This window comes from Eucyclogobius newberryi, unplaced genomic scaffold (genome assembly GCF_026437365.1).
Source record: "Eucyclogobius newberryi isolate DKJ021-1_F unplaced genomic scaffold, fEucNew1.0.hap1 SCAF_2, whole genome shotgun sequence".
NCBI lineage: Eukaryota > Metazoa > Chordata > Actinopteri > Gobiiformes > Gobiidae > Eucyclogobius > Eucyclogobius newberryi.
The window spans coordinates 43696389-43720774 of record NW_027315834.1 but is presented as its reverse complement, the minus strand read 5'-3'; the positions used below and the strand labels follow the sequence as shown (position 1 = coordinate 43720774).

The following is a 24386-nucleotide window of genomic DNA, read 5'->3' as shown; positions in this document are numbered from 1 at the left end:
CCAAACAATTACATAAATAAATAAAACATTTGAGACATTCTTTATGTATCTTTAGGGCGTAATGGACGATTTTTCGCCGATTTCAATGTTCTTGCTGGGCTGAGGTTTGAGTATGGCTGTGGGGTAGGCAGAGCTAGCAAAAAGTAGGCAGAGCTAGCAAAAAGTACAAACTCGGCGGCTGCTGGGCGCTGCTCGGCGGCAGCTGCTGGGCAGCGCTGCTCGGCGATGCTAGGCGGCTGCGACAGGCGGCGCGAGCGAACAACACCACGGCGCCCGCGGATGCGCTACCCGAATGCGCGAGCGAGCACAGCAGCACACTAAAACGTCTTAATACCTGCCGGTATCTTTCAGCATGGCGGGTCCTGGCAGCAGCATGGCGGGCCGCCATGCCAAAAGCCCTCAGCGAGAACATTGGATTTGAGAACTCAAGCGGAAGTGCGCATGCGTACTCAACCCGTGCGGAAGCAGAGAAAACCCTCGCAGCTAGACGTGCGTTTGTTTATTAGCGCGACGGATCACACCGCATCTCTCGTCTCCGTAGATTTCCGTTTCTTCTGAGTCAGCTCGAACTGTCTTTCTCTGTCTTAATTTTGTCCCGTACACTGATAGATCCATGCGCCTAGACACAGGGAAACGTGCTGCTCTCCTGGGGACGAGCCGACGAGGCTGCAGGTGAGCAGTAGGTGCGTTGTATAATTGATACGTGGCAGGACTAATCGGCAGTCCACACCACAAGGAAAAGAGACTCAGATTTGGTGCGAAAAAATTGTCCATTCCACCTTTAACACATTTCTTTTTAACAGATTTAACCACATATCCAAAAATCATTGTTCAATCAAAAATAATGATCAGCATTTAATTCCATTAGTAATTACTCAAAACATTGTCCACCTTTTTCTTTTCAAGGCCTTGTAATGCTTCAGTCGGAACAGCTGTCGACACAATACAGTTTTCAAAATGAGAGTTCATTGAGTCACCATAAAGGTTCTTTGGCTCACCAAACCAGTGAGGAGGCAGTGTAGGAGCCCACACCTTGTTCATGGCAATGGAGAAGTCACTCAAAGCTTGACTGTCCTTTGATGGGCCATTGACCATCTCCAGGAGCCTTTCAACAGGTCGTTCAATGGCTAATATCTAAGGACCCAACAATGTAGTACATGTCACCGGCTCGTCCCGGTTCACTTCATCCCAATCATCACCGGCCCCTGTTTGATCATAAAGCAAAACTGGAACAACTGTAGTTTGGGTTTGAGGACACAGTTTAGAAATGTGTGTCTGAGCATTGGGCAGCTTTGGAACTGCCTTGGACTTCTCATTTTTAGGCCCATGTTTCTTCGAGGCACTCAAAACGGCTAGCTTTGCTGGCACTCCAATTTCCTTCTGATGGCTTGTTGCTTTGCCTCAAATGCATGTGTCTCTTCCAAAAATGAAGCCTCAACAAGCCTTTTCTTCTTTTATTTTGATTAGAGATGTTGCTACAGATGCTTTGACTGTCTTTATGTGTCTTTCACAGTGTATTTTTTCTTTTTTGTCAGTTTTCTATTCAAACCCTTGGTAGGCATTTCTTACTGTGAAGAACTGTGTTCTTATTTACAGTGTACCCTGATCCATGTGTGCTCCGACCCCAAAAGACACAGCTTTGTCCGTGCTTCATGATTGTGTATAGACAGCATACCAGGTATATGGGCTGCCTCTCCATATGTGGCCTTCTCCAAACCGTGGCGTGGCTCCACTGTTTTCCACCTCACTCTGCCTTTTACCTTTTCTGACCAAGTGCAGGGCCTATACCCTATTAAAAGACAGTAGCCTACAGGCTATAGGCTTACATTTTCATTTAAGTGAGTTATTATATCGTTGCGTCCGTCCCACCATGCCCCACCAAATATCATGACCTGTCCCACTGTTGTGACTTCAAGATGGTCACCCTATAATTACACCAACATATTCACATTTCATTCATTGTTAAATGTTGAGTTATAAACACTTAATTATTCCATTATTTATCCAATAGTGGTTGATTAGGGCCGATGGCTATATAAGCAGTGAGTCCAGGGGGTATAATTTCCATCAGTACAGGCTGCTCACCCACACTGTAGCATGTAATTATTGTCTGCTGGATAAAAGCTGTAATTTCCATAACATTCTGCAGTGAAGAGTGGAAGAGCGGGGCACATTTACCAGTGATGACGCCGTTCTGAAGATATAACGATTTTGCTCAAAAAAACGCACATGCATATTTATGTAGCATTTTGTCTTGAAATGCAAAGAGCAAAAACAAAACAATTTCTGTCAATTGTTTCACTTAATGCAGAAATTCATTGACTTATAGTTTTGCTGATGACTTCATGTATAATCTGTTCAGTTATTAAGTTTTCTTGAAGATAGAGCCACTATGTATCTATCAGTTATGCTATATAGACAGTAGTGCTATAGTGTGGCTGCAATCAGCACAAATGCACTATTAACTCTGTAATGAGACGGCTCAACAAATAAATGAATGGCTTCTTCTGAATGGCTTAGCAGCAATCAACTCTTAGTTAGACCCGTGACTGCTTCTTTTTAGACCGAAGCTGAGAAACTCTGACTCAGCTACACTTCTCTAGCGAATGTAGTGTTGGTGAAGGTCTAATTTATGTTATCTCTTTAAGGGCAGGATAGAAAAGGTCAATCTTGCAGCAGTAGTGGAGGTTGTAGTAGTTCTTGTTTTTCTAGTAGCTGTAGTTGTAAATTGTTCAAACATTCAAAGTCAAAGCATGGACTTTAAGCTCTATTCGACATAACTTATTACAGGCTTTATTACTCGATAACTGCATTAACACATCTTGATGAAATAAAGTATTCTGTCATACTCAACCTCAAAAGCTGCTATTTCTTTACTTTCTTCAGCAAATCTCAAAACATTTTTCCAGCCCTAAAAGATTGGATGTCATATTTTATCTGAACATCTTAATTGAAGAATAACATTTGAACATAAGAAGAGTGTCATAGTGCACTTTAAAAAATCCCTTAGCAATTTTCTCTACATTTTAACGACTTTTAGTCTTGTATAATTTGGTGATGGATTTTTTCCTTTGCACTTTCACGTCTCGTCGCCTAATGGGATTTGCCAGACACTATTATGATGGAGCAGGCTGATGATTGTCAGGATGTTGTGAGTCATCAATCATATTAATTGCATTTATATGTCAGTATTACAGCCTTCTAATGGATGGCAGCTCTTTGCCAGCAGCCTTTCTTCTCCTTAACCTAATAAAGCAACCAGTATACTGTCTTCATAGAGAAGTTAACTGTTTACTGTTATGGCTTTGTTGCAGTCCTGAAGACAATCGGGCCACAATGGTTCACAGCCCATGTGCTCACTCTGCCCCAAGTCTAGATAAATCAGAAAAGTTAACAAAAATGTAGTTTAATCAAAAGTGGTTATTTTTTTTATGTTTTTTTGTTATTTACTCCAGCTTTAATTACTTTGTTTTAAATTGACAAATGCTGTCTCATTTTCTTTTTATTATATTTTGAAAATGTGTCTTTTTGTCCCGTGTTATTTATATATGAGTCAACTCTGCGCATATTAATTTTGTAATCATAAACTACATATGGCTTTTTCCATATGCCACCAACACTCACAAATTCAAAGCTGAGAAAGCTGCTGTCCTGTGTTCATTCATTCAAACATCAGCACTTCCTGGCTACTGCCACTTTGACTGGCAGAGAGTTATTTGATTAGCACCAGGTCTGTATTCCTGTTAAGGTCAAGCTAATGAGGTGTTGTGCACTTTTATTGTCCCCAAGTAGAGACTGTGTTAATAAGCTGTCACAGAGTCAGCCAGTCATTAAAAATAAACTGTAAATTCTGCAGAAGTCAAAGTGAATGTCCCAACACTATGACAACAATATGGCAGATTGTTTAGAGAACCAACAGGTGACACAAGCAAAGGCAATGAGCCTGTTGAAATGGTCATATTATTCTGTCTTGTACATTTTAGTGAGATGTTCTTTCAAGATGTGACAGGAGTGAGAATGCCAGAGGGGCTTTTATTCTCTCTGTCTGACAGATTGACAACATGTAAGAGGTCCATTTTCATTTAAAGTGTGCAGCTCTAATTTGTTTAGCTCATTCATAGCTTTTAGTAACCGGCTTTCATTTAAAAATAAAAAATCAATTTCCGCTGGCAGGCAACGTGTTGGTGTCTGCTAATTGATTTTCAATCCAGCAGAGGAGCCGCTTCCTGCTTTGTTCGAGTGGGTGGCTGTAGATGGCAAGATGGATACCAAATAGAAATCTAAACTCACCAGGAGCATAATGTGAAATGTGTAGGCTAATGTGCTTCATCGTACCTTGCATTTGAAATTAGAACAAAAGCTACTGCCTGCTGCTTTAAATTAATGACTGTCTAAGAATTAATCTTGGAACAAGACCTGGTGTGGGTGAGACTTTCCACGTCTGCTTAATAAATTCCTGACCATCTTGAAGTGAATGCTATTAAGGTGGAAGTTCTCAAAGCAATATAAAAAAGTTCAGTAATAATAATGGTTTAGAAGAGCACACAGTTCAGATGTTTAGCCTTGAGAAAGACCACCAAAGACTACAGAGATCTCCTGGGCTCTGTTTGTTAGTCTGAGATTTGTGTGACATTGTGACATTGTGGTCAGGGTTTCATCTGGAGAAAGAATCAAGCTCTACAACCTGATGTCATGTTATGAGCCATGCGCTGCCCCTCTTTTACTTTGTGTTGCCACAGTTCAATCCCACAATCCCCAAAGCCGTTTAGCTCAGAAGATGCTGCATAATTTAGTGGTCTGGAGTAGTGACCTCACCCATTGCTTGACAAACACATTCATTACGGCATTTTCCTATGTGTGTGCCCTTTGGGAGTTACTGACTTACAATGCTTTCTGAAGAGTGATTGATGATCCATTTTACAGAATTGTGTAAATGTCATAGATTGTTTCTCTTTGCTCCCCTTTATTCAGCTACATATCTGTGTTCAGATTAGTTTTAGCTAACATTCAATGACCTACACATTAGTCATATGCATCTAGTCCCAAAGGCTCAGTTTTGCAAACCTATTCATTCTCATTTTAAGACAGGCTTTACCCTCAGCCAAGGAGTTTGAGTACAGGAGAGCTCCTTCAATGTGAAGAAATAGGAAACAGGGATTTTTCCAGTCAGCACTTCTGTCTGAACAGCTCCAATTTCACTTTGCAATAATTCCACAATGAGATTATCAGAAGTAGACAAAGACCAAAAGAAATGACTTTTTTAGCTTTGCTTACTGCAGCTGTATTCTGGTTTCCCGAGAGACTGATGAGTCCATGTAGAAACATATGTTTATTGGCTCTGTTAAGAATATTGCATGCAAATAGTTAACTGTTTATTATACAATTACATTTTGACTGAACTACCCAAAAATAACATTTACTAGAAGGCTTCTAGTGGTTTTACAAAGCATTTTAATGTATTTGTTGATTTGAAAATAGGCTCAATATGTAGTATATGTAATATGCGGCCCGGCCCTTCGTTCATTTTTCTGTATTTGACCCTCAGTGAAAAAAGTTTGGACACCCCTACCCTAACCTTACTTTCCCTTTTTTGTATTTTAATAGTTTAATAAAAAAGACAATGCACACAAAATAAATCAGCATCACACTGTGAAAGGGTCAAGTGCATTAGAATAACACACCTGCAATAAATGAGACAGTTGGGACGGGAAAAGAACGGTGCTTCTCTGAAAAGAAAGAAAATGTGACGTTTTATTGTAAGCCAATAAAAAGAAAATCCTAATTTCATTACATTTCTTGAACAAGTTGTTGTATCATGGTCACATTGTGCTTTATCTACAAGGATGATGTTTGCCATTAGCCCCAAAGCAGTAAAAGTTTCTGGACAAGCAGTGATTTGGATGAAGGTTTTAACAACTGTTAAGTGCTGGTCTTGAACAATTCAGTTCTCTCCAGAGTTAGTCATGGGCAGTCAGGAAAAGTTTCACAAAGTTTATATGATCCAGGTTTCTGGCTCTGCACACAGAGCAGTCAGCATGTTACTCTCAGGACAAGAGACACACGAGAGAATAATGAATAATATTCATAATGTTCATGTTATTATTATTACAAAGTTACTAAATATGCAATAAAAGCAGCAAACATTAAGCATAGTTTAAAAGGTAAATGGGAGCTTGGATGGGGATCAATACATGTAATGTCACTTCTGCCCTTCTCACACTGCTATTGATCGAGTGTGTTTACTAAAGCATAGGGAAAAGCCCAAAGTGCAAAAATACTAGATATGCTGCAGTCAGCAAACAAAGAAATAAAACTACTAAAACAATTAAATGTGCTACTACACACCTTAAGTTTAATGTATTGTTGTAATAGGATGGCACTGTTCTAATTGTTGCACATTTTGAAAACTGTGAAAAATGACTTTGTGTTTAACACATTAAGTTGCTAAATCTAACTTGAGAGAAGAACACGCTATACTAAATATTTGTAAATGGTATCTTTGTGTGCCACTCCGTGCATGCCAGGCATATCCTTCCCTCTCTCATCCCTGTTTCTGTCCAATAAAGTCTACAGGCAAAAAATCCTTTTAAAAAAAATATTTGAAAAAGCAAATGGTATCTGTGTACAATAGGGGGAAACATTCCAAACTGAACTATTTATTATTTATTTATTACTTACTGTTGAATTATATTACATCTTAAAGAGATGTATCCACAATTTGTATATTACAATCCTTCTGTTGTCTTTAATGTGAAAACCTCAAATATTGCGCTTGGCTGCACAGAGAAGGCTGAGCAGTGATTAAATATGCATTAATGTAAAGATGCACTGTGCATTTAGATGCTGCATGATGAAAGATCCAGTACTCACAACCTTCATCTTTTGAGCAAATATTTTTAGAGCTGAATGAGACAGAATCCTTCACATAAACCTCAGGTAATACGAGAACACTCCATCCTGGTGGCAGCTGCTGTATTCAGCCATTAGCAGGACAAACTATCAAGGCTGAGTCAGATCAGGCAAAAGCCCAGATCCAGGGTAATCAAAAAATGTCTCAATTTGTTATAATGCTGTACAAATCATGCTTATTGATTCAAGCATTTTTGGCAAATTCTTGAATCAATAATGTCAAAGATGCATTGTATTCACCATGACTAACTTATACATCCTAATGACCTCAATTAATTAGGGATCGGAAAGACAGTGTATCTCAGTTTGAATAGGATTTGTCGCTCTCAGTATTAAAAGGCATATGCCATTGATATTGCACATATTAACCATCTAGTGCTGAAACTAGGGCTGCAACAATTACTCGAGTAATTTGATTACAATAAAGCTTTGATTATTTTTTTATTTTATTATTTATTTATTCAATTTTACATATTTAATTAAAAACATGCAAATCTGTGGTACGACTTGCGGCACTTTTGTTTCACACAGAGCTTGTCCTGCTCTGACCTGCAGCAACTAAAGCACAACAGAGGAGAGAGCGGCCTGTTTTAAACTCACAAGTGTGACTGCGAAAAGTTTGGTTGTGTGAAAGAGCACGGTTTCCCGAGCTGCCACTCTAACCACTGCAACAAGCCACGCGCGCAGGACACCCCTGGGTTAGGGCATAAAAGCTTCCAAATAATGGTATGTGGGTATTCTCATGTCTGCTGCCCAAAGAAAACAGAGTTGTTGGCTAATGGGATCCGACAGAGAGCGTCTGTTCCAGTCATGTGATACAGTCTCGCCACATTTATGCAGGTGGATGATCAGGACACAAGCAGTGCACCAACCAAATGTTAGCCACGTTAAAGCATATGTAGGGGAGTAACGAGTCATCTATAAATTCTGATACGTTTCATCTACAATTCAGCTACATCATATGCACACGGCTAGTTGCCCTCTTGTGTGATAGTTTCTTTCTTTCTCTCTAGCAGTCTCATCTCTATAACACAGAACTTCTCCCCGTTTGGGGGTTGCAGAGCTGTGCCAAGGGGAAGTGAGATGTTTGGAGGAACACGCGTGACAGATGGGTTTTTAGCTACAGAAAAACGCCCAGTGAGAGGAGAGCACTCAGAGAGGCTCATATATTTTTGAAGCAATAAGTGTTGTGCCATTTCTTCAGCTTCATGCACAAACCGGATCAGTCTGTGAGTGACAGAAAATAAATGTGATTTAGACTATTATTTCAGGCTGATAGGTGATTATAGTTGTAATTTGTATTGTTTTACAAGCCTTGATGTGTAATTTATTTAGCTTCATGCTGTCGCTGCCAACATTTGAAGACACAGTAAACACGGGGGTCTTTCCTCGTCTCCACCTCAGCCCCTCCCCCTCGGGGGAGGGGCTGAGGTGGAGACGAGGAAACTTTCCTTTGGCTCACGCCAACAACAAGCAGATTTGTGAAGAATAAAAAATCATTTACAGTTAAGATTATGCTCTGGAACTACCTTTCTCCTCTTCTCTCTTTCCCTCACTCTCCCTCTGGGCCGCTCTGGTGCGCGTCCAAAGCGTTCGACGATCAAACGCCCCCGCTGCAAAAACACGTCCACATATTGAATGTAAACTAGACGCTTTGACGCCGCGGAGTAAATGAGCCATTAGAAAATGGGGTCACACGCGCCCCCACTATTTGAGAAGGACTGCTCTAGCCAGTCACGGGCACAAAACTTATCGAGATCATCATCAATCCATTTCTTGACAGTGATCGTCTTGATTGTCCTTGCAGCCGCTGGTTTTTGTTTGTGTTTGACAGCAGCAGCGTGGTGTTTCTCGTGTTTCTCAGCGCGCACATGCGCTACGCTGCCTTCCGCCGCTGTACAACTACAACAATAATTGTCGACTGTAGTGTAGCGCGCCCAGTTTTTGCATAGGAATCGCTTTGGGTATGTTCACTGCGCTGTTTTTGCCAATTAAAAATAGCATTAAATTAAATGTAAAAAGCGGTATTAAGTCAAACGATAAGAGCGCGTGAAGCATTGCCAAACTCCTGCGGAAGTCTGACGGAGCTGCTACGAGCTGCTCTGTCCCTGCGCGTGGTCCCGGGGAGAGCGCGCCCGTCTCCCTGTTTGCTGCGCGCCTTTATATCGCAAATACACATTTTAAACCCGTTTACCACATTTTCTTCAGGGCACTTTGCCGTGACTGGGTGGGTGGGGGAGGGTGCACACTTAAGCGTCAGTTCTGTCCGTCTGAAACATGCTAAATCTACTGTTACACTCACCTGCGCGTTGCATCCTCTCCTCCCCTCCCGTGGTGCGTTTTGGGCAAACCCGGAAGAAAACATCTTTTGAAATTGAAATTATATTTATATTTATATTTCGTCCGCCTGTGCAATATATTTCATTTGAAAATCCGTAAACCAAGTAATAAAATAACTGCAGCCTTAGCATCAGTTTCTCATGGGGTACAAAGATTGCCCTGTAGTTCTAGAATTTAATTAAAGTCAATTTTATAATTTTTTTTACACTCCTTTTTTTAAGTTTATAACTTAACTGATTTGACCTACTTTAGACCGAGTCCTTTTATAGCTCTAGTTTAGATCATGTGGTACTCGGAAAGGGAAATATTTTCATAGTGGTATAAAAGTGTGAGAAACACTTTACTAGCTCTTAAAGCTGCTTTTGAAACTGCGCAAGGAGGAGGTCAGTAGTTCTATTTTTGCCCTAGAAACCATTGCCTGTGTCACTTGCATGCAGAGCTTTAGATGCAGAAAGCAGATGTTATCACAATGTGCCGCTGTTATACCCTATAAGGGTATAGATCATTAATTTACTATTTCACAAGATAAAAGCTTCAAGTATAGTTACTAGTCTATTAAAGTTATGGCTATTTCTGAATGTAATCAGTAAAAAAAATGGATTACTGTAGAATTTAAATTATGTTAACTGTACATGAGTAAACCAACACTACAGAGTGAATATGTAGTGTGTATTTTTGAAATATCATCTACAGTTTTATTTGTTTCCTTCAGAAAGTCTATTGTGTCCATTCTCATTGTTACCGGACCTTCGTGCACACCTACAGGTATTCTACATAGTAAATCCAAAACTCACCTCATCTCTCTCTAGAAATCAATGCACCAGTCAAGTGAATCCAGTGGAGATAAAAGATAAAATCCACTTACAGTGTGCTATAATCCCAATCAGTGGTGCAGGAACCACACTGAGGAAGGTTTACTTTGCTTCAAGAACACATGGCTCTAGCGCGATGGGAGAGGACTTGAGAATAGAAAGCTGAGGACATTACATCTCACACTGTGAATGTGGCTCAGCAGGAGGGACTCATGAATCTTCAGAACTAATATAGACTGACAGCAATTATGAGTCACTCATATTTGATCTCTGAGTGTTAGTGAACCGGAAATGTTTTAAGTGCAACACAAATGTTCTCAAAATTAGAGCATAATGTACAGGAACCCATGTTCATGTAAACAGGTAAAGTCTTATATATAAGATAAAATACGGGAAGACGGCCCTCTATCTAAAAGCCTGTTGGGGTCTCCAGCCTCCGTAGTCTCCATACTCTGCACAGATGTTTCTGTACACTATGCCAGCCACCTGGTTATGGCGCTCCATGTATGCTGTCCCTGCCAGCATCTTGCACCCTGCAGTTATGTGCGGCACAGCCTACACCTTGGGTCTAATCTGGTGTGGTAGATCTGGGCCTCTATTGATCTGGTGTTCAGGGCCTGCTCATGTGCTGCCATGATCAGAGCCTCTGTGCTTTCCTTCAGACCGGCCCTTTCTAACCATTGGTAAGATTTCGTGATATCAGCCACTTCAGTTATGTTCCGGTGGTACATCCCATGTAGGGGCTTGTCCTCCCATGATGGTCCCTCCAGCACCTCATCATCCTCTGTTCCCCAATGTCTGAGACATTCACTGAGCACGTCATCTGTAGGAGCCTTGTCCTTGATGTACTTATGGATCTTAGACGTTTCGTCCTGGATAGTGGCTCTCACGCTCAGTCCACGGCCTCCTTCCTTAACGGTCCTCAATGTCTGGTATCGTTCCTTCTGGGAGTGAGACCCCCTCTGTGTGGAGGAGGGCTGATTAACACAGTGAGTGCCATAATCTGTTATGCACTTTATATTTGGTTGTAACTGTAAAAGTTGTTTGTTTTTGCATCTTTTGCATTATACATTTGGTGTTTAGGCAGGAATATCACTGTGTGCCTTGCTGTTGCAATTGTTTGTGCATCTCTCTCTCTCTTTCTGAAGTGTAAGTAAACAGTCTGCTGTACCAGAATAAGGCCAAAATCATCTTTATTACATGTTTAAAGGCCTGCTACTCTAGTCATGTCTTTCTGCGGTGCACACTTTGTAATTCAGATGCAAGTGCAGTTGTGACAGCTCCACACTACCAAACTGAAGCAGCTGCAACGGTTTTCAACTAGAGATGACTTGAGCTATTAGTCAACCTTTATATTAGTTTTTAAGTACATGCATGTCATTGCCCTACCGATTTACTCATCCGTCCTTCCATTAAGTACTTTTTTTTTGTAGCTTGTGAGCAAAAGAAAGCTGTTTGCGTGTGATTACTATAGAGCTTCATTCTATCACTAATTAAATGTACAATATAGAGCTCATTGATGTCCACTGAAATTAAAAAGATATCTACCTCTATGCTTAATGCAATCATCAGCTTCCCTCAGTCCAGTCTTTTGTCTTTGAGGTGAATTATGACAGGCCTGCCCAGGGCTCCACCTGACTGCACTGCAGGTCATGGAGCCTGTTCAGAGGACATGTTGGACACAGCTAGGGTGTGAGAGCGTACTGTACAGGCCTGATTTATCTCTGCTGACAGTGGATCCAAGTCAGCTCGCCAACACCATTACCATCATTAATCAGGCGAGGCGGGCCAGGCATGCCTAGAGGAAATTAATTAACTCTTAAAAATCAGCTGCATATTCTCATTATTTATAGTGGCTTATTTATTACTGACATATATACAACCAAGAATACTGTCTAAAGCCATGCTTTGAAGAGGGATTTGGAATAGAGAGACTGAAAGAGTAATATGTCCCGTCTTCATTTTTGCCATAGACTGTACCAGAAAAGGCCTAAACAAAGTATAACATCTAAAATCGGATCAAATAGGCTGTATAATGTTAAAATTATAATAAGACTATCAAGTGATCATGTTGCAGATCATGTAAAGCATGATAATGGAGAAAATCTATCTCCGTTTATGAATGAGAAAAAAATATTTCTACGTTGTTACTGATTTCAATGCAGTCAACACTGGTCCTCTGATTTTCTCCTTCCCTTTTCGCTTCTCGGTGCAAACACACGCAATGGAAGAGCTTCTATCACCTCTATAACGTTGGTCCCTGTGACTGCACTGGACAGTGGCTAGCCTTTCTTGCTTTTTCAGCGATTTCTCCTCTAATCTTCTCCCAGTTTGGGTTAAATTTGAACTTTTTTGATATAATCCAATTTAATTATTTTTTTAAAGATGTTCTTTGCCCACTTCCCTGCTGCAGTTTACACTCGCACTGATCTTTTTGGAGCGAGGTTGAGCTACGGAAACCCAGAGGAACGCGAATGGGAAGTGGGGGAAGTGGGGGAAATAGAAGTATTTGTGATCGCCTCAACCATGTTCAGGAATAAAGTGGAGCTGAAGAGAGAGGACGAAAAGGGCATCTGAGGAAAATGGTCAGACAGAGCTGAATCCTGTCACAATAGAAATCCCATGCAGAGACACACCCAGGCAACAGACTCCAGAGTCTTGCTGGGCACAGCATGGATCAACCCCAGCTCATTTCAATAGCAGTCATAGTTGCATATGTATCTAACGAAACAAAAAGTCTGTAAAATCAAATCATGTTAAAGTTGGGGAGACCAGCTCTTAACCAGAAGCTATGACTCTAAAGTGAGACTATATCAAGAGTAAATCATGCCAAAAAAAAGTCGTCACTTGAGTCTGATTTGGAAACCAATAAGAAAATCCTACCTGCATGCCTCCATCAAGTAAATGCCAGCCTGAAACATTTGGCAGCTGATGGAGTGGCTTATCATGCCAAGCTCTACAGATTCCAGTTAGGAAGAAGAATGTCAGGAGTGATTTCTCTTTATCTTTTGATGAGACGGTCAGTGCCAGAATGGCGCAAAATGCATTAAATGGCTGAGTAACTACAGTATGTGACAATGTTGTGCCAAAATCCAAACAACTAACATGTCAATCAGTTACTTCACTCATGCATTATCTAATTTGAAATGCACTTACAACTTAAAGCTTAGGCAAAACTGTGCTCTCTAAGACACAGCAAAAGTGTCACCAAAGCTATGGAGCTTAAAATGTATTTGACCGGTTATGGTTATGGTAATAGTTATGATTTGACAAACAATAATACCTAATAACAACAACTTTATTTTGTTAAATGATTTGTTAAATTATCAGAAAAGTCTGTTGTGTGTAAATTTTCCCTGCATCTTTTAATGTAAAGTAATTTATTGCTGACATAGATTGAGGACATTTTCTTCATAAACGGGCCCTGGATTTAGGTAAAGATATGATAAATATTTACCACAGGGACTATCCCACCAAACTAAGTAATACTGTCATTAGAAAAACACTTGTCATATGCTTTAAACGAGCATTATGTTACTTTTGTGGGGCCCCCCACCTTATCTATGAGATGCTATTGCCTTGCCTGGAATGTTACACAGTCATAGGACTTTGGTATATATTGCATCCATCCATCCATTTTCTACCGCTTGTTCCCTTTTGGGTCGCGGGTGACTGGAGCCTATAATTATAATATTAACTTATTTTTTATTGTGAATGCTTACCATGACAAACTAATTGTATGTTGTCTTCTCCCGCACTTCTCTCTGATATACAATGTCATAGTTCAACTTACCTCTCTCTGTAACATATCAGCTCTTTGGTTTTACAAAGCTGCTTCTGCTGGAGGCAATTATCACTGGCCTTGAGCCCAATACAGAGTCTTTACAGAGTCCAATCCGCAGTCCATGCTACAGTAAAAAATATATTGATTATTATTATTATTTATAGTCATGTACAGAAGTGGATTCTTACTTCTCTTTATATGAATGACCTTGGCTGGTAAATATATTATATAATTTTCCTTTTGCTACCGTTGTATCCCTCTCATTATCCACGAAGCGTCCATAGCTCAGCAGGTTTTGCCATTAACCATGTAACTCTTTCTTGAGCGTCTTTGTCCATGCCTGGGTCCTAGTGCACCCCAAATTACGGCATCTACAGCTTGTTTTGCACGTGAATAGTACTCTCTGAAAAGTGAGTGAGAGGGATGTAGACTCAGAGTATGTTATGCTAATGGGATTGTCATGTTCTAGAGAAGCTATGCACTCAGCCGACAACGGGGCTGTTTATCCTGTTAATGTGCCACTTTATATACATTAACTCGTAACTTGCATCTTTATTTATTTTTGCCTTCTAGCAGAAAAGCACAAGGGACACACCGATTTCAACACAAAAAATAAATAAAATAGATAAATAAAACGTTTTGTAGTGCGGGAGCTTGGGGCAATGTGTCTGTACAGATGATTGGTTTTCTGTGGGAGTGGGTCAGTGTGCGGTTCAACAGCTGCTGCAGAGATTGAGCACAGCAGGAGCCATCAGGGTGTGAACATCACAGGCTCGAGTCGCACCGGAACCTCTCTGATTAACACCACATCCTGTGGCCCTCTGCACTGAAGAATACAATGTTAACATCACTGCTATGACAAATGGACAAAACTATATTTGGCATACGTATTGCACATATTCACCATTTTTTGCCTCTTTAGGCCTCGGATCTGCATTTTTGGTGGAGCACGAAGGAAAAGTCTTGCAGCTAAAGTATGCTTTAAATTAGATTGAATTGTGTAAAATGTTGGAAACAACTTTTTACTTATTTTCTCTCAAGGTCAGCAGCCTTATGTTAACTAGTACAACCGGAAAGAGAATTACGTTGGATGGCGGTGCTACAGCCAACTTCCGGAATAAGGTGAATAGACTTGTTTTAGTCCTGGGTTATGGCCCAACTGAAAATCTGCTTAAATCCTGTTTTAGTGTTTGGATTATTTTTTTTATAATTACACAATCCTGCATAATGGCTTGGCTTTGTGTTGAGGAATTATGCCATAAAAAACACAAATGTTGCTAGGGACAACCACAATTAATTTTGTTTTCTGTTTTCACTAAGCGACCAGCACATTTGTTGGTTGAGTTGGAAGATCATTGCTAAATCAAATAAAAAAAAATAAACTTTGGTTATCTAAAAGTATTGTGTGGGGAAAAAAATGAGAATTCTTGATTGCGTTCATTGTTATGGCCTGTTATTGGCCTTTTCTAAATGCCACCACGTTTATTAGTGTTGATGACTTATTATGGCAGGGATCAGTGGCACAGCTGTGGAGGACGGGCCAACCTTGCATCTATTCCTATCCCATGCTCCCTTGTCTAAATTTTCCATAACCCTCATCATGTCGTTAAAAATTGTAATGGGGCAATTACCATTTTGGAAATGGGAGCATGTGTCATCAGCATGATTTAGGATCTAATCAACTCTGGATCCTTTTCAACATGTTTGTTTGGCTGCTGACAAGATCTATTCTCCCAACTATGAAAAAACTGTGCACCCAATGGAAAAAATAAAAATGTTCCATCGCGAGGAATGACAAACATCTTTTGGAGCAGAAATTAGGCCTTATTCTTTGAACAAGGAAAGTTCTGAGGAAAGGCTTGTCTCAACTTATCTTGTTTTCTGCTGGTGAAGATAAATGTTTTCTAGCCATTGTTTTATTTCATAAGCATCTAGTGTTAAATTAGTTCATACTAAAACTTAAACTTAGACATATGCTGCATGGTGCATTTTTATCAAATCAAAAAACAAAAAGACAAAAAACATGAATCTGGAATTTTAAATGTAATCCTTTTATTAAACATACTAAATGTGAAAGAAGGTTTGGAGCTCTAATTCATTAATTCCTTTGGCACAACACAGAACTTGGTTCAAATCTGAGCTGTATCCCTGCACTGTGGGCAATAACCATCGCCCAGGGTTCAAAGGCCTGGCACTGGGACTGTTCACCGCAGACAGATGAAGAGGTTTGGGGCGTGTGCCTCACCCTTGGAGACCGAGAAGAATTAGCTTTCCAAACATGGAGAGAAACTTTGCAAACTTGTGTAGTGGTCCATAAACGAAGATTGAGAGCAAACAGAGATGTGCTGCACGGACAACCGTACATGTTGTGCTCAGCGCCTCCTCCTCTCACTGGTCCAGACCTCATAGTAACAGGTGTCCAACACTGGAGCACTGGTCCAAGCTGAGTGCATAACGGCGCTCTGCCCTGTTCTTTTCTTTTTTTTTGGTCCGCAGGCTTTATTAGACAGAAGAGGACAGGGTGAAATGAGGAATGAGAGAGATGGGACGACATGCAGTAAATTGTCAAAGTCGGGATTCGAACTCACGACACTGGGTTAGAACACTTTTGACATTGGACTTTGAGAAAATTGATTGACACTCATGCATCTTTTTCGAAACGGCTGTGTTTGATGCCAATCTCTTAATGTTCTGCATGTTTTACTGCAGGCAGTATAGTTTCATTCATTTGTCAGGCCTACAAACATGCTCAGAGTCTGTAGCTCAGGGCAAAACTTACCGGGTAAATGTGTTTTTACACTAAAAACCAACAATAAAGCATTCTCACTTTGATCTTTGTTTTTGCACAGACAAAAAGATGAGAATCTTTGGGAAATGAAGAATGGGACAAAGAAAACACACAAGTAGCAGAATGGGCACTTATATGATCAAACACTATTGTAATAGGTGTTGTGCTGACATTACTGAGAAATCAATAGATTCACTCAGGGATAGCTAAGCTCATCCTCATAATTATAAGTCTGGGTGACACATTTAAGATGCAGACTGTCTTCCTTGTCTATTCTCAAGATTAAATCAATGGTTTCTGATTTGTTCCAAGCAAGTGCTTTAAGAAATGTCTACTCAGCATGTATCTAAATGTTTTTTTTATGGTTGAGGTTGGCTTTTTCATATAGATGGGGAGTGGAATAAAAGACAAATCGTAGCCTATTGCATTGTCTTTTCTCTTTTGACATTTCAACAAATATTTATCAGGCTTCGGGTTGGAATATAGTTTGCAACTTGCAATTAGAGAAAACCCATTTCACAAACACATTCTATGCTTTAAAGGTGACAAAATAAAATAAAATAAACACAAGAGTAGCTTTACCGTGGACATCGACATGCTGTACATCAAAATTGTAAAGCTTGAGTGCTGAAGACATGTGGGTGGATTCTGCTCAGCTGTCCTTGAAGTTAGAGTTACAGTTAAGTACAACACCTATACACGTTGACAATGCTGATTTGAAAAAAGAACTGCCAGAATCTATTCATGTTCTTTGCTCCCAATTTTATACCTCACACACTGCCATAGACCATTGTATTGTCTTTTCAGCATACTTTCTCTGTGTTGCAAATACACACTTCAAAACAATAAAAGCAGACTTGTTAATGCAACTTGAACTAAAAAAAATATATATTTTAAGATTTTGTTGTCGAATCCCCAATGTTTTTTTTTTTTTTTTCAATTTATCTCCGTCAGTCAACATAATCATCCTGCTTGTACTCGCATCATCACTCACCTCCGAACAGTCCCCCACAGTGGCTCAGTCTTGTTTTGATATCAGGATTCAAATGGAGATTCTGAAAGACTCTTCTGCCTTTGTTTTTGTATGGACAGTTTAAAATGATCATATTCAGCCTTGTAATGTAGCAGTCCATTACATAGGCAATGACATTGAGAATCAAAGAAAACCACAAGTCAATATTTGAAAGGATTTATTGAGAGTTTAGTTTTGTGGGGCTACCTGCAACAAAGGAGAAGATTAATGTAACTTCAGTGTAACAAAATTTAAATGTGAATTTTACCTCATGTGTCCGCCATTTTAGATGTGCCGGCCAAAAGACTCCCCTTCTTCTTCTTCTTCTTCTTCTTTGAGTTTGTTTTATGGTGAATGGCACTCAACATTTAGGTGCATTTACGCCACAAAAGAGTCCCCAGGGAGCTGGAGTCCAGGGCAGAACATTGTTGGAAAATAGAAGGGGTGTTTAGGGGGTTAACTGTTTTTTTTTATTGAATTTAAGGATGTATATTGGCACTGTTTTTCTACAGTTAGCTTTTATCTTGCTGTTAAGATAAAAATGATGAATTCACCTAGTCCTCGGATTGAGATGGTTCAATTAGCCCAGTGGCATATAAAAGGTCCTTGATCACAGTTGGTGGTTGGTGCTGTGTGAACATGCTAAACAATGCTGTTTTTAAAAATCGTTTTTGTAAATAGTCGCTGTAAATAAAATGCACTTGTGTCTGCACCATTGGAACGTGTCTCAGCTCTGCTCTGTCCTTGTCACAGCCGCTAAGGTTGCTATCCGGGTGTTACAAGCCTTATTAATAAAAGTGTGGCATTCAGTGAATCTCTCTTTTTAAGATAGAAAATATGGAAAAGGATATTTTTGTTAGTGATAATGATTTAACTGGCACATTGTGCCTGAAAAATACAATGAATGCTTTGGCCTGGACAAGCATTTGTTGCCAAGACTTTGTTGACCACAGAAAGCCACAGACACACAAGATCTCCCTCAGTAGAATGAGCTGGTGCAGTCATGCGTGGAGCTGAGGCTATAGAGCTGACGGGTGGGCTGGTGAGACCACCTCTGGGACGGAGCTGACAGAAAGTTCAGAATTCAAAGACAGTCGCTAACTGAGTTTCTGTGACCTTATTTTTTAATGCACATTTTGAAGTAAGTAATGGGAGGTGGAAATGCTAAATATCGCATTTTGAAACCTTGATTCACATAAAAGTGTATCCGCTTTCTTTTAAGTGGATTTTTCATGCGCAACAGTTAACAGTTAAAGCAAATTTTGGAAATGCTTTTAGTCGCATAAACTCATGAAGCAATTATTATAACTCACTACAGACCGGCACCAAACGCACCGGACACAGGTGATGAACAAAGCCAAAAATAATCCACATCACCCCATCAGGTTGGTTGTTTGCCACACATTCTCCAGAAAAGCAGAACTAAGCAAACATTGCTGCACCGCACAAGGCCTAGAGCTTAGGCTGAACACAAAACTCCGGGATCGTTTATGTTTCTCCAACATTAAAAGTGTTGAGGATGGATGTAGCTGTAGGCATTCATTTTTTTCAACTACAGCGTTACATTTTAGAAAAAATAGTGGAAGTAACCATTTGTTTGTTAGTAAACCTGTCTTATAGCATTATTAAAGTGTTAACAACCTGCTAAAGTTTGAACACGTTGAAATAGCTTATAGCTAACAGCTAAACGACAAAGCCAAGCAGACTGTGCATGGTGCACCCTCTGCAGTATGAGCGGAGTCTCGACACAGAACAGACAAGCGGCTCCTGTATCCAGGGCAACCAACACCTAGATATGTGCTCAAACACTTAGATGGAAACCAACCAAAATTTGCATTTGTTATTCGCTTTTCTTATGCAAATGTAGATAAAATGCACATTTTTTGAGGGTGGAAATGCAGTTACTGGTATTATGGTTTAATGTATACCACATACTCTTGGATTTGCTTAATTGCTGTGAACCTTGGTGAGTCTGCTTCTCTATTATTATTATTCTCATTTCAATGCGGCAGGTTCTAAACTGCACATTGCCGTATATTGCATGTCCGCGCTCCATGTGTGTCCATCTAGATTCACTTCCTCATTAGACTAAGTTCTCAGTGAATATGAGCCTGATTGTAATAAAACACACAGCGTTTTTGAAGCTAAAAATACAGTGACAATTGTCCACTGACGTCTTCTTCTACAGTGTGTCAAATGCTTGTGCTTCCTGCTGGAGTGCCCCCCGGTGGCCATTAGCCAGTAAATAAACTAACCGCACTGTTATAATGATCGCAGGGTTCAAAGGGTGGGAAAAAGTTGTGGTTTAAAGTCCAGTAAGTACGGTAATTTGTAACTTGCTGTGCTCAATGTCAGATTATTTTTAATTAATCATTTTATTTATTCTTATAATTTTGAGTTTATGTTTTTAATTGAAACATGGCTTGAAACAAAAAAAAAAAGAATTTCCAATAGAATCTGCTCCACCCAACTTTAAAGTGCCTCTGACAGGTTGGATGACTTATTTAACTAAAATGCAGTTAAGATAAATATTTAGAATTTTGCCAAAAAATTATAAAAATGCTATGCCAATTTTTGGGTTTATAATTTCACTTCCTGTTTGTAATTGATGACATAACACTACGTAATTACCCAGGAAACACTGAGCAAAACTCATCTAATGTCAATAAATATATATATGAGCGACTTTATTTTGTTGAAGTAATTCCATAAACCATTTAAAAGCAAATTCAATATTTTTAAATAAACTTTATATTTCTTGATAATAAACAAATAGGGAGTTTGTGCTTACAATAACACATTTTATTATTAATTTCACATAAGTATGTCCCCAAAACAGCAACATTTCACTTCACCAGTCCAAACTGTTCTGTTTGTATATAAAGAATATATATTAGGGCTGCAATGATTGCTCGAGTAAATCGAGTAATTCCATTACAAAAAAGCTTTGATTATTTTATTGCCTCAATGATTCGTTTAATTTACACATTTAATTAAAAACACGTGAATCTGTGGTGTGTGGAGCACACGGAATGACTTGTGGCACTTTTGTTTCCCACGGAGCTTGTTCCTGAAGCAACTAAAGCACAACAGAGAGAAAGCGGTGTGTTTTAAACTCACGAGTGCGACCGTGAAGAGTTTTGGTGAAAGAGCACGGTGTCCCGAGCTGCCACTCTAACCACCGCAACTAGCTCCTTGCCCCGCCACCGTGGACCCCTGCTCCACACTCGTGGTCCCCCATGCTCCCCCACACAACGACTCTGCTTCCCAGTCACATTTGTAAAACAAGCCTCTGCTGCGCCTTGAAACAGCCAATACATCGATGGAAAAGCACGAGGACCGCGACCACGTTATAATAATCTGAAGTGAAACAGACAGTCCGCTACGGCACGGAGGCCAAAGTGACCGGCACACAGAGCCAACGCCACACATTCCCAAACCACCGGCTGGTCTTGCTGTTGTTGAGTGGACACATAAATGACAGCACAGGAGAACTGTTTACGGAAATTATAAACTTTGAAAATGTCTAATTTTCTTAAGTAAATTATTTTTTAACTCTGTTAGAGAGAAATTGAGAAAAATGTTTCAACATTGAGAAAAACATCTGCATTAGCAGAGGGGGCCACATACACTGCTATCACAATCACATGTGAGAACTCCCGGGACAGATAATATGGCCTCATGCCAACAGCCAACAGTTCCATGTCCTTGTTACACAGCTGCTCCTTCACTGTACAGTGTCCAGGTTTGCACCACGTTCACAAACACAGCCAGGCTGCCTCCTCTCCTCTTCCCGCTCTCCCTCGTTCTGTCTGAAAGCAGCAACAGCTGCAGTACATCGAGAACGCTGCTGCTCGCTTCCTTCCTTACCAGGAAGTACGATCACATTAGTCCTGTGCTCAGGTCTCTGCACTGGCTCCTGTGGCTCAGAGAATAGACTTTAAAGCAGCTCTGCCTGTGTACAAGTTTCTCAATGGCCTAGCACTAAGGTACATCTGAGACAAGTTAGTGCCATATGAACAGTCTTGGACTCTGAGGACTTCAGAGACCGGCGTCTAAAATGGGGAATCTACTTTTCAGTTTTATGCTGCTAAAATCTTCCTAAAATTGTGAGACAGGCCTCTACACTGACAATGTTCAAATCTAGGCTAAAAAACAACATTTTGTTCAGCCTTTGTACTGCCCTTTGGGTTAAAAACACATTTTCTATATTTACTATTTATTCTTTAAATATAAAACAACATGAACAAGATTTTTATTGTTTTTATGTTGGGGAGGGAGAGGCATTCTACTACAGATAGCGGTGGATTATCCAAACCTAAGATAACACAATGAGTTATGTCTTTATCTGTTTTGTGCTTTTAATATTTTTTTTCCTGCTGTGTGAAGCACTTTGTATTGCCTTGTGTACAAATGCCTTGCCTTACAGTAATAATGGTAACTTGGATTATGTCTTTTGAACTGTCAGGCTATCTGCCAGACAATAAAACTCAGTTTGACTGCAGTGACCTAAATGTAAATGAATGTCTCATATGTTAATTCACAATTAGCCTAAAAGTTATTCTTGTCATTCACTGCTCTCTTGGCCCCTGTGGTTGGGAGCACTATCGAGTGTATCTCACACACCCTTCCCCTCCTCTGACCCAGCATCAGTGGGTTAATAACCAGCCGCACAGAGAGCCATTTGTCATCAGCTACCTGCCGCTGATAGGAGGTGTCAGCAGACGTCTATGCCCTTGTCACCTCGCCACATGACAAATACCATATCACACCTGGTGATCTCGGGTTCCCTGTGGCTCCTCACGACTCCTCTACCAACAGTAACTCCCAGTTGATAACATTCAATCCGTGTGCCATGATCCACATCAAGATAAACTGTCTCTCCCCCCACATTTAATCTTCTCCCAATCCCCCGTAAATTATAATGTACTTTCCCCCCCAATTGCACATATGCCATTTCTCGCCTTGCCTCTTAAATGTTTTCAGTGAGGCTTTGATGTTGGCTGCATATTGGCACAGAGGCCCTAATATAACTAAATCTACGATATAGTTCATAGATAAGAAGGGGACACACGAGTGGTGAAATTGCACTTCTCTGACTGCTCTGGATTTTGTTGGTCCTTTTGGTGTTTTAATCGGAACAGATACACAAGAATAGATATTATGCACATTATCTTTTAAGTTACGGAAGTAAAATAAAAGGACTAAGCAAATGCACTATTCCAAATCACTGATAATTGTGGTCTTAACTGTCATGAGCGCTAAAAGATCAGATGCATTGTCATGGAATTGAGACATACACCAGATGCCTTTCCTTAACACATAGAGAACACAATTCAACTTAGAATATGAAACGACACAGAAATATCAGACAGTATGGCAAGCTTGGGAGAAAACGCCGGGACTGATCACGCAAGCTGTTGTATGCAGCCTGCGTGATCCTCCTGCGTCTCACCCCGTTTTTTCCCATGCTGGTTGGTTTTATTAGATATTCTGGAATAGGCGGGTCACATTTCTCATTGGTCAGCTTCACATCAAGGCACTTGGTATTTTTCCTAGAGATCAAGCCTTGGGTAAACATTACCCAAACTCCTCTGGTCTGTCACACCCCCTCGGGTAAACATCCTTTGGCCCATCTTTACGACCCCGTCACAAATGCAGTTTGTCACACACCCGTTCTTCTCTTCGACTAATGATGCAGATAATATATCACTATTATGCAGATAAAATACATCACAGAAATATAATCATATATTCACATTTTATCACATGCATGTGTTTTCATATTAATTTTGTAGAATTATTGGGGAATAACATTTGATTGGAAGCATGAAGCTTGAATGTGTGGTAATAGACATAACGGAAATCCTGAAAATGCTTATTAGTGATGACTGAAGAATGTCTTTAAATTATTACAAAAATTCTAAATAGGGCTGGGCAATTATTTGACAGATCGATAGATTGAGATCGAATCATGTGAAATCGTCAATTATTTGGCGGGAGTTTTTGAATCAATCGATCCTCTGTTAGTAAAAATGTGGTTTTGAAAAGAGATCAGACTTTGGAGGAAGAAATGTCAATATTATTTGTGTTAAATGGCACAGATTGAAAGTCTGTATAGTTTATGTTTATAAAATCATTACTAAAAGCAATAAAAAATAAAATAAAATTAAAGATTTGAACATTTTATTATCAAAATCGAATTGAAAATCAAGATCGAACAATATGAGAAAAATATATATTTTTTCTTCTTCTTCATATCGCCCCACCCTCTGACCCAACCTACTTTTTTCATGCATTTGCAATCTCTGTTCCACCTGTTTTGTATAGAAATGTCTGGAACGGTAGAGGACATCTCTCAGGTGCACTGGAAGCAGCAGTGGCTGGAGAATGGGACTCTGTACTTCCACGTGTCTCTAACAGAATCTGAGCTCCCTCAAGAATCAACTCAGCCCACAGCCAGGGAGCCAGCCCATGTCCTCCACGAGAACATGCATCTCCTCCACATCTCTGTCATGGTGAGTCACCGCAGAATGCAACATTGCTTGCATTTTTTTTTTTGTTTCCAAACACTGAAGGGAAATCCTGTTATCACAAAGTACATTTCAAAGTGTGTCGTTAAAAAGAGCTTGAGTGCTGCCTGGTGGTGGAGTGGTTAAGGCGGTAGCACACGTACCAGACTCCATGTGCAGCCGGCCACAGTGTCATGAGTTGGAATTTTGGCACTGACAATTTCCTGCA

General features: G+C 40.1%; 1 protein-coding gene and 1 long non-coding RNA gene across 3 annotated transcripts in view; one reads left to right on the top strand and one right to left on the bottom strand.

Annotated features, from left to right (window-relative positions):
* Positions 1-24386, top strand: part of LOC140366915 (astrotactin-2-like) — a 259612-nt gene that overhangs the window by 21093 nt on the left and 214133 nt on the right. For both annotated transcript variants that reach the window (XM_072453128.1, XM_072453126.1), the window contains exon 2: positions 23976-24163. In XM_072453128.1, coding sequence (XP_072309229.1) covers positions 23976-24163 — 188 coding nt within the window. The remainder of the gene's footprint in view (positions 1-23975; positions 24164-24386) is intronic.
* LOC140366921 (uncharacterized) overlaps positions 1-24386 on the bottom strand; it is a 262861-nt gene that overhangs the window by 60730 nt on the left and 177745 nt on the right. The window lies entirely within an intron of this gene.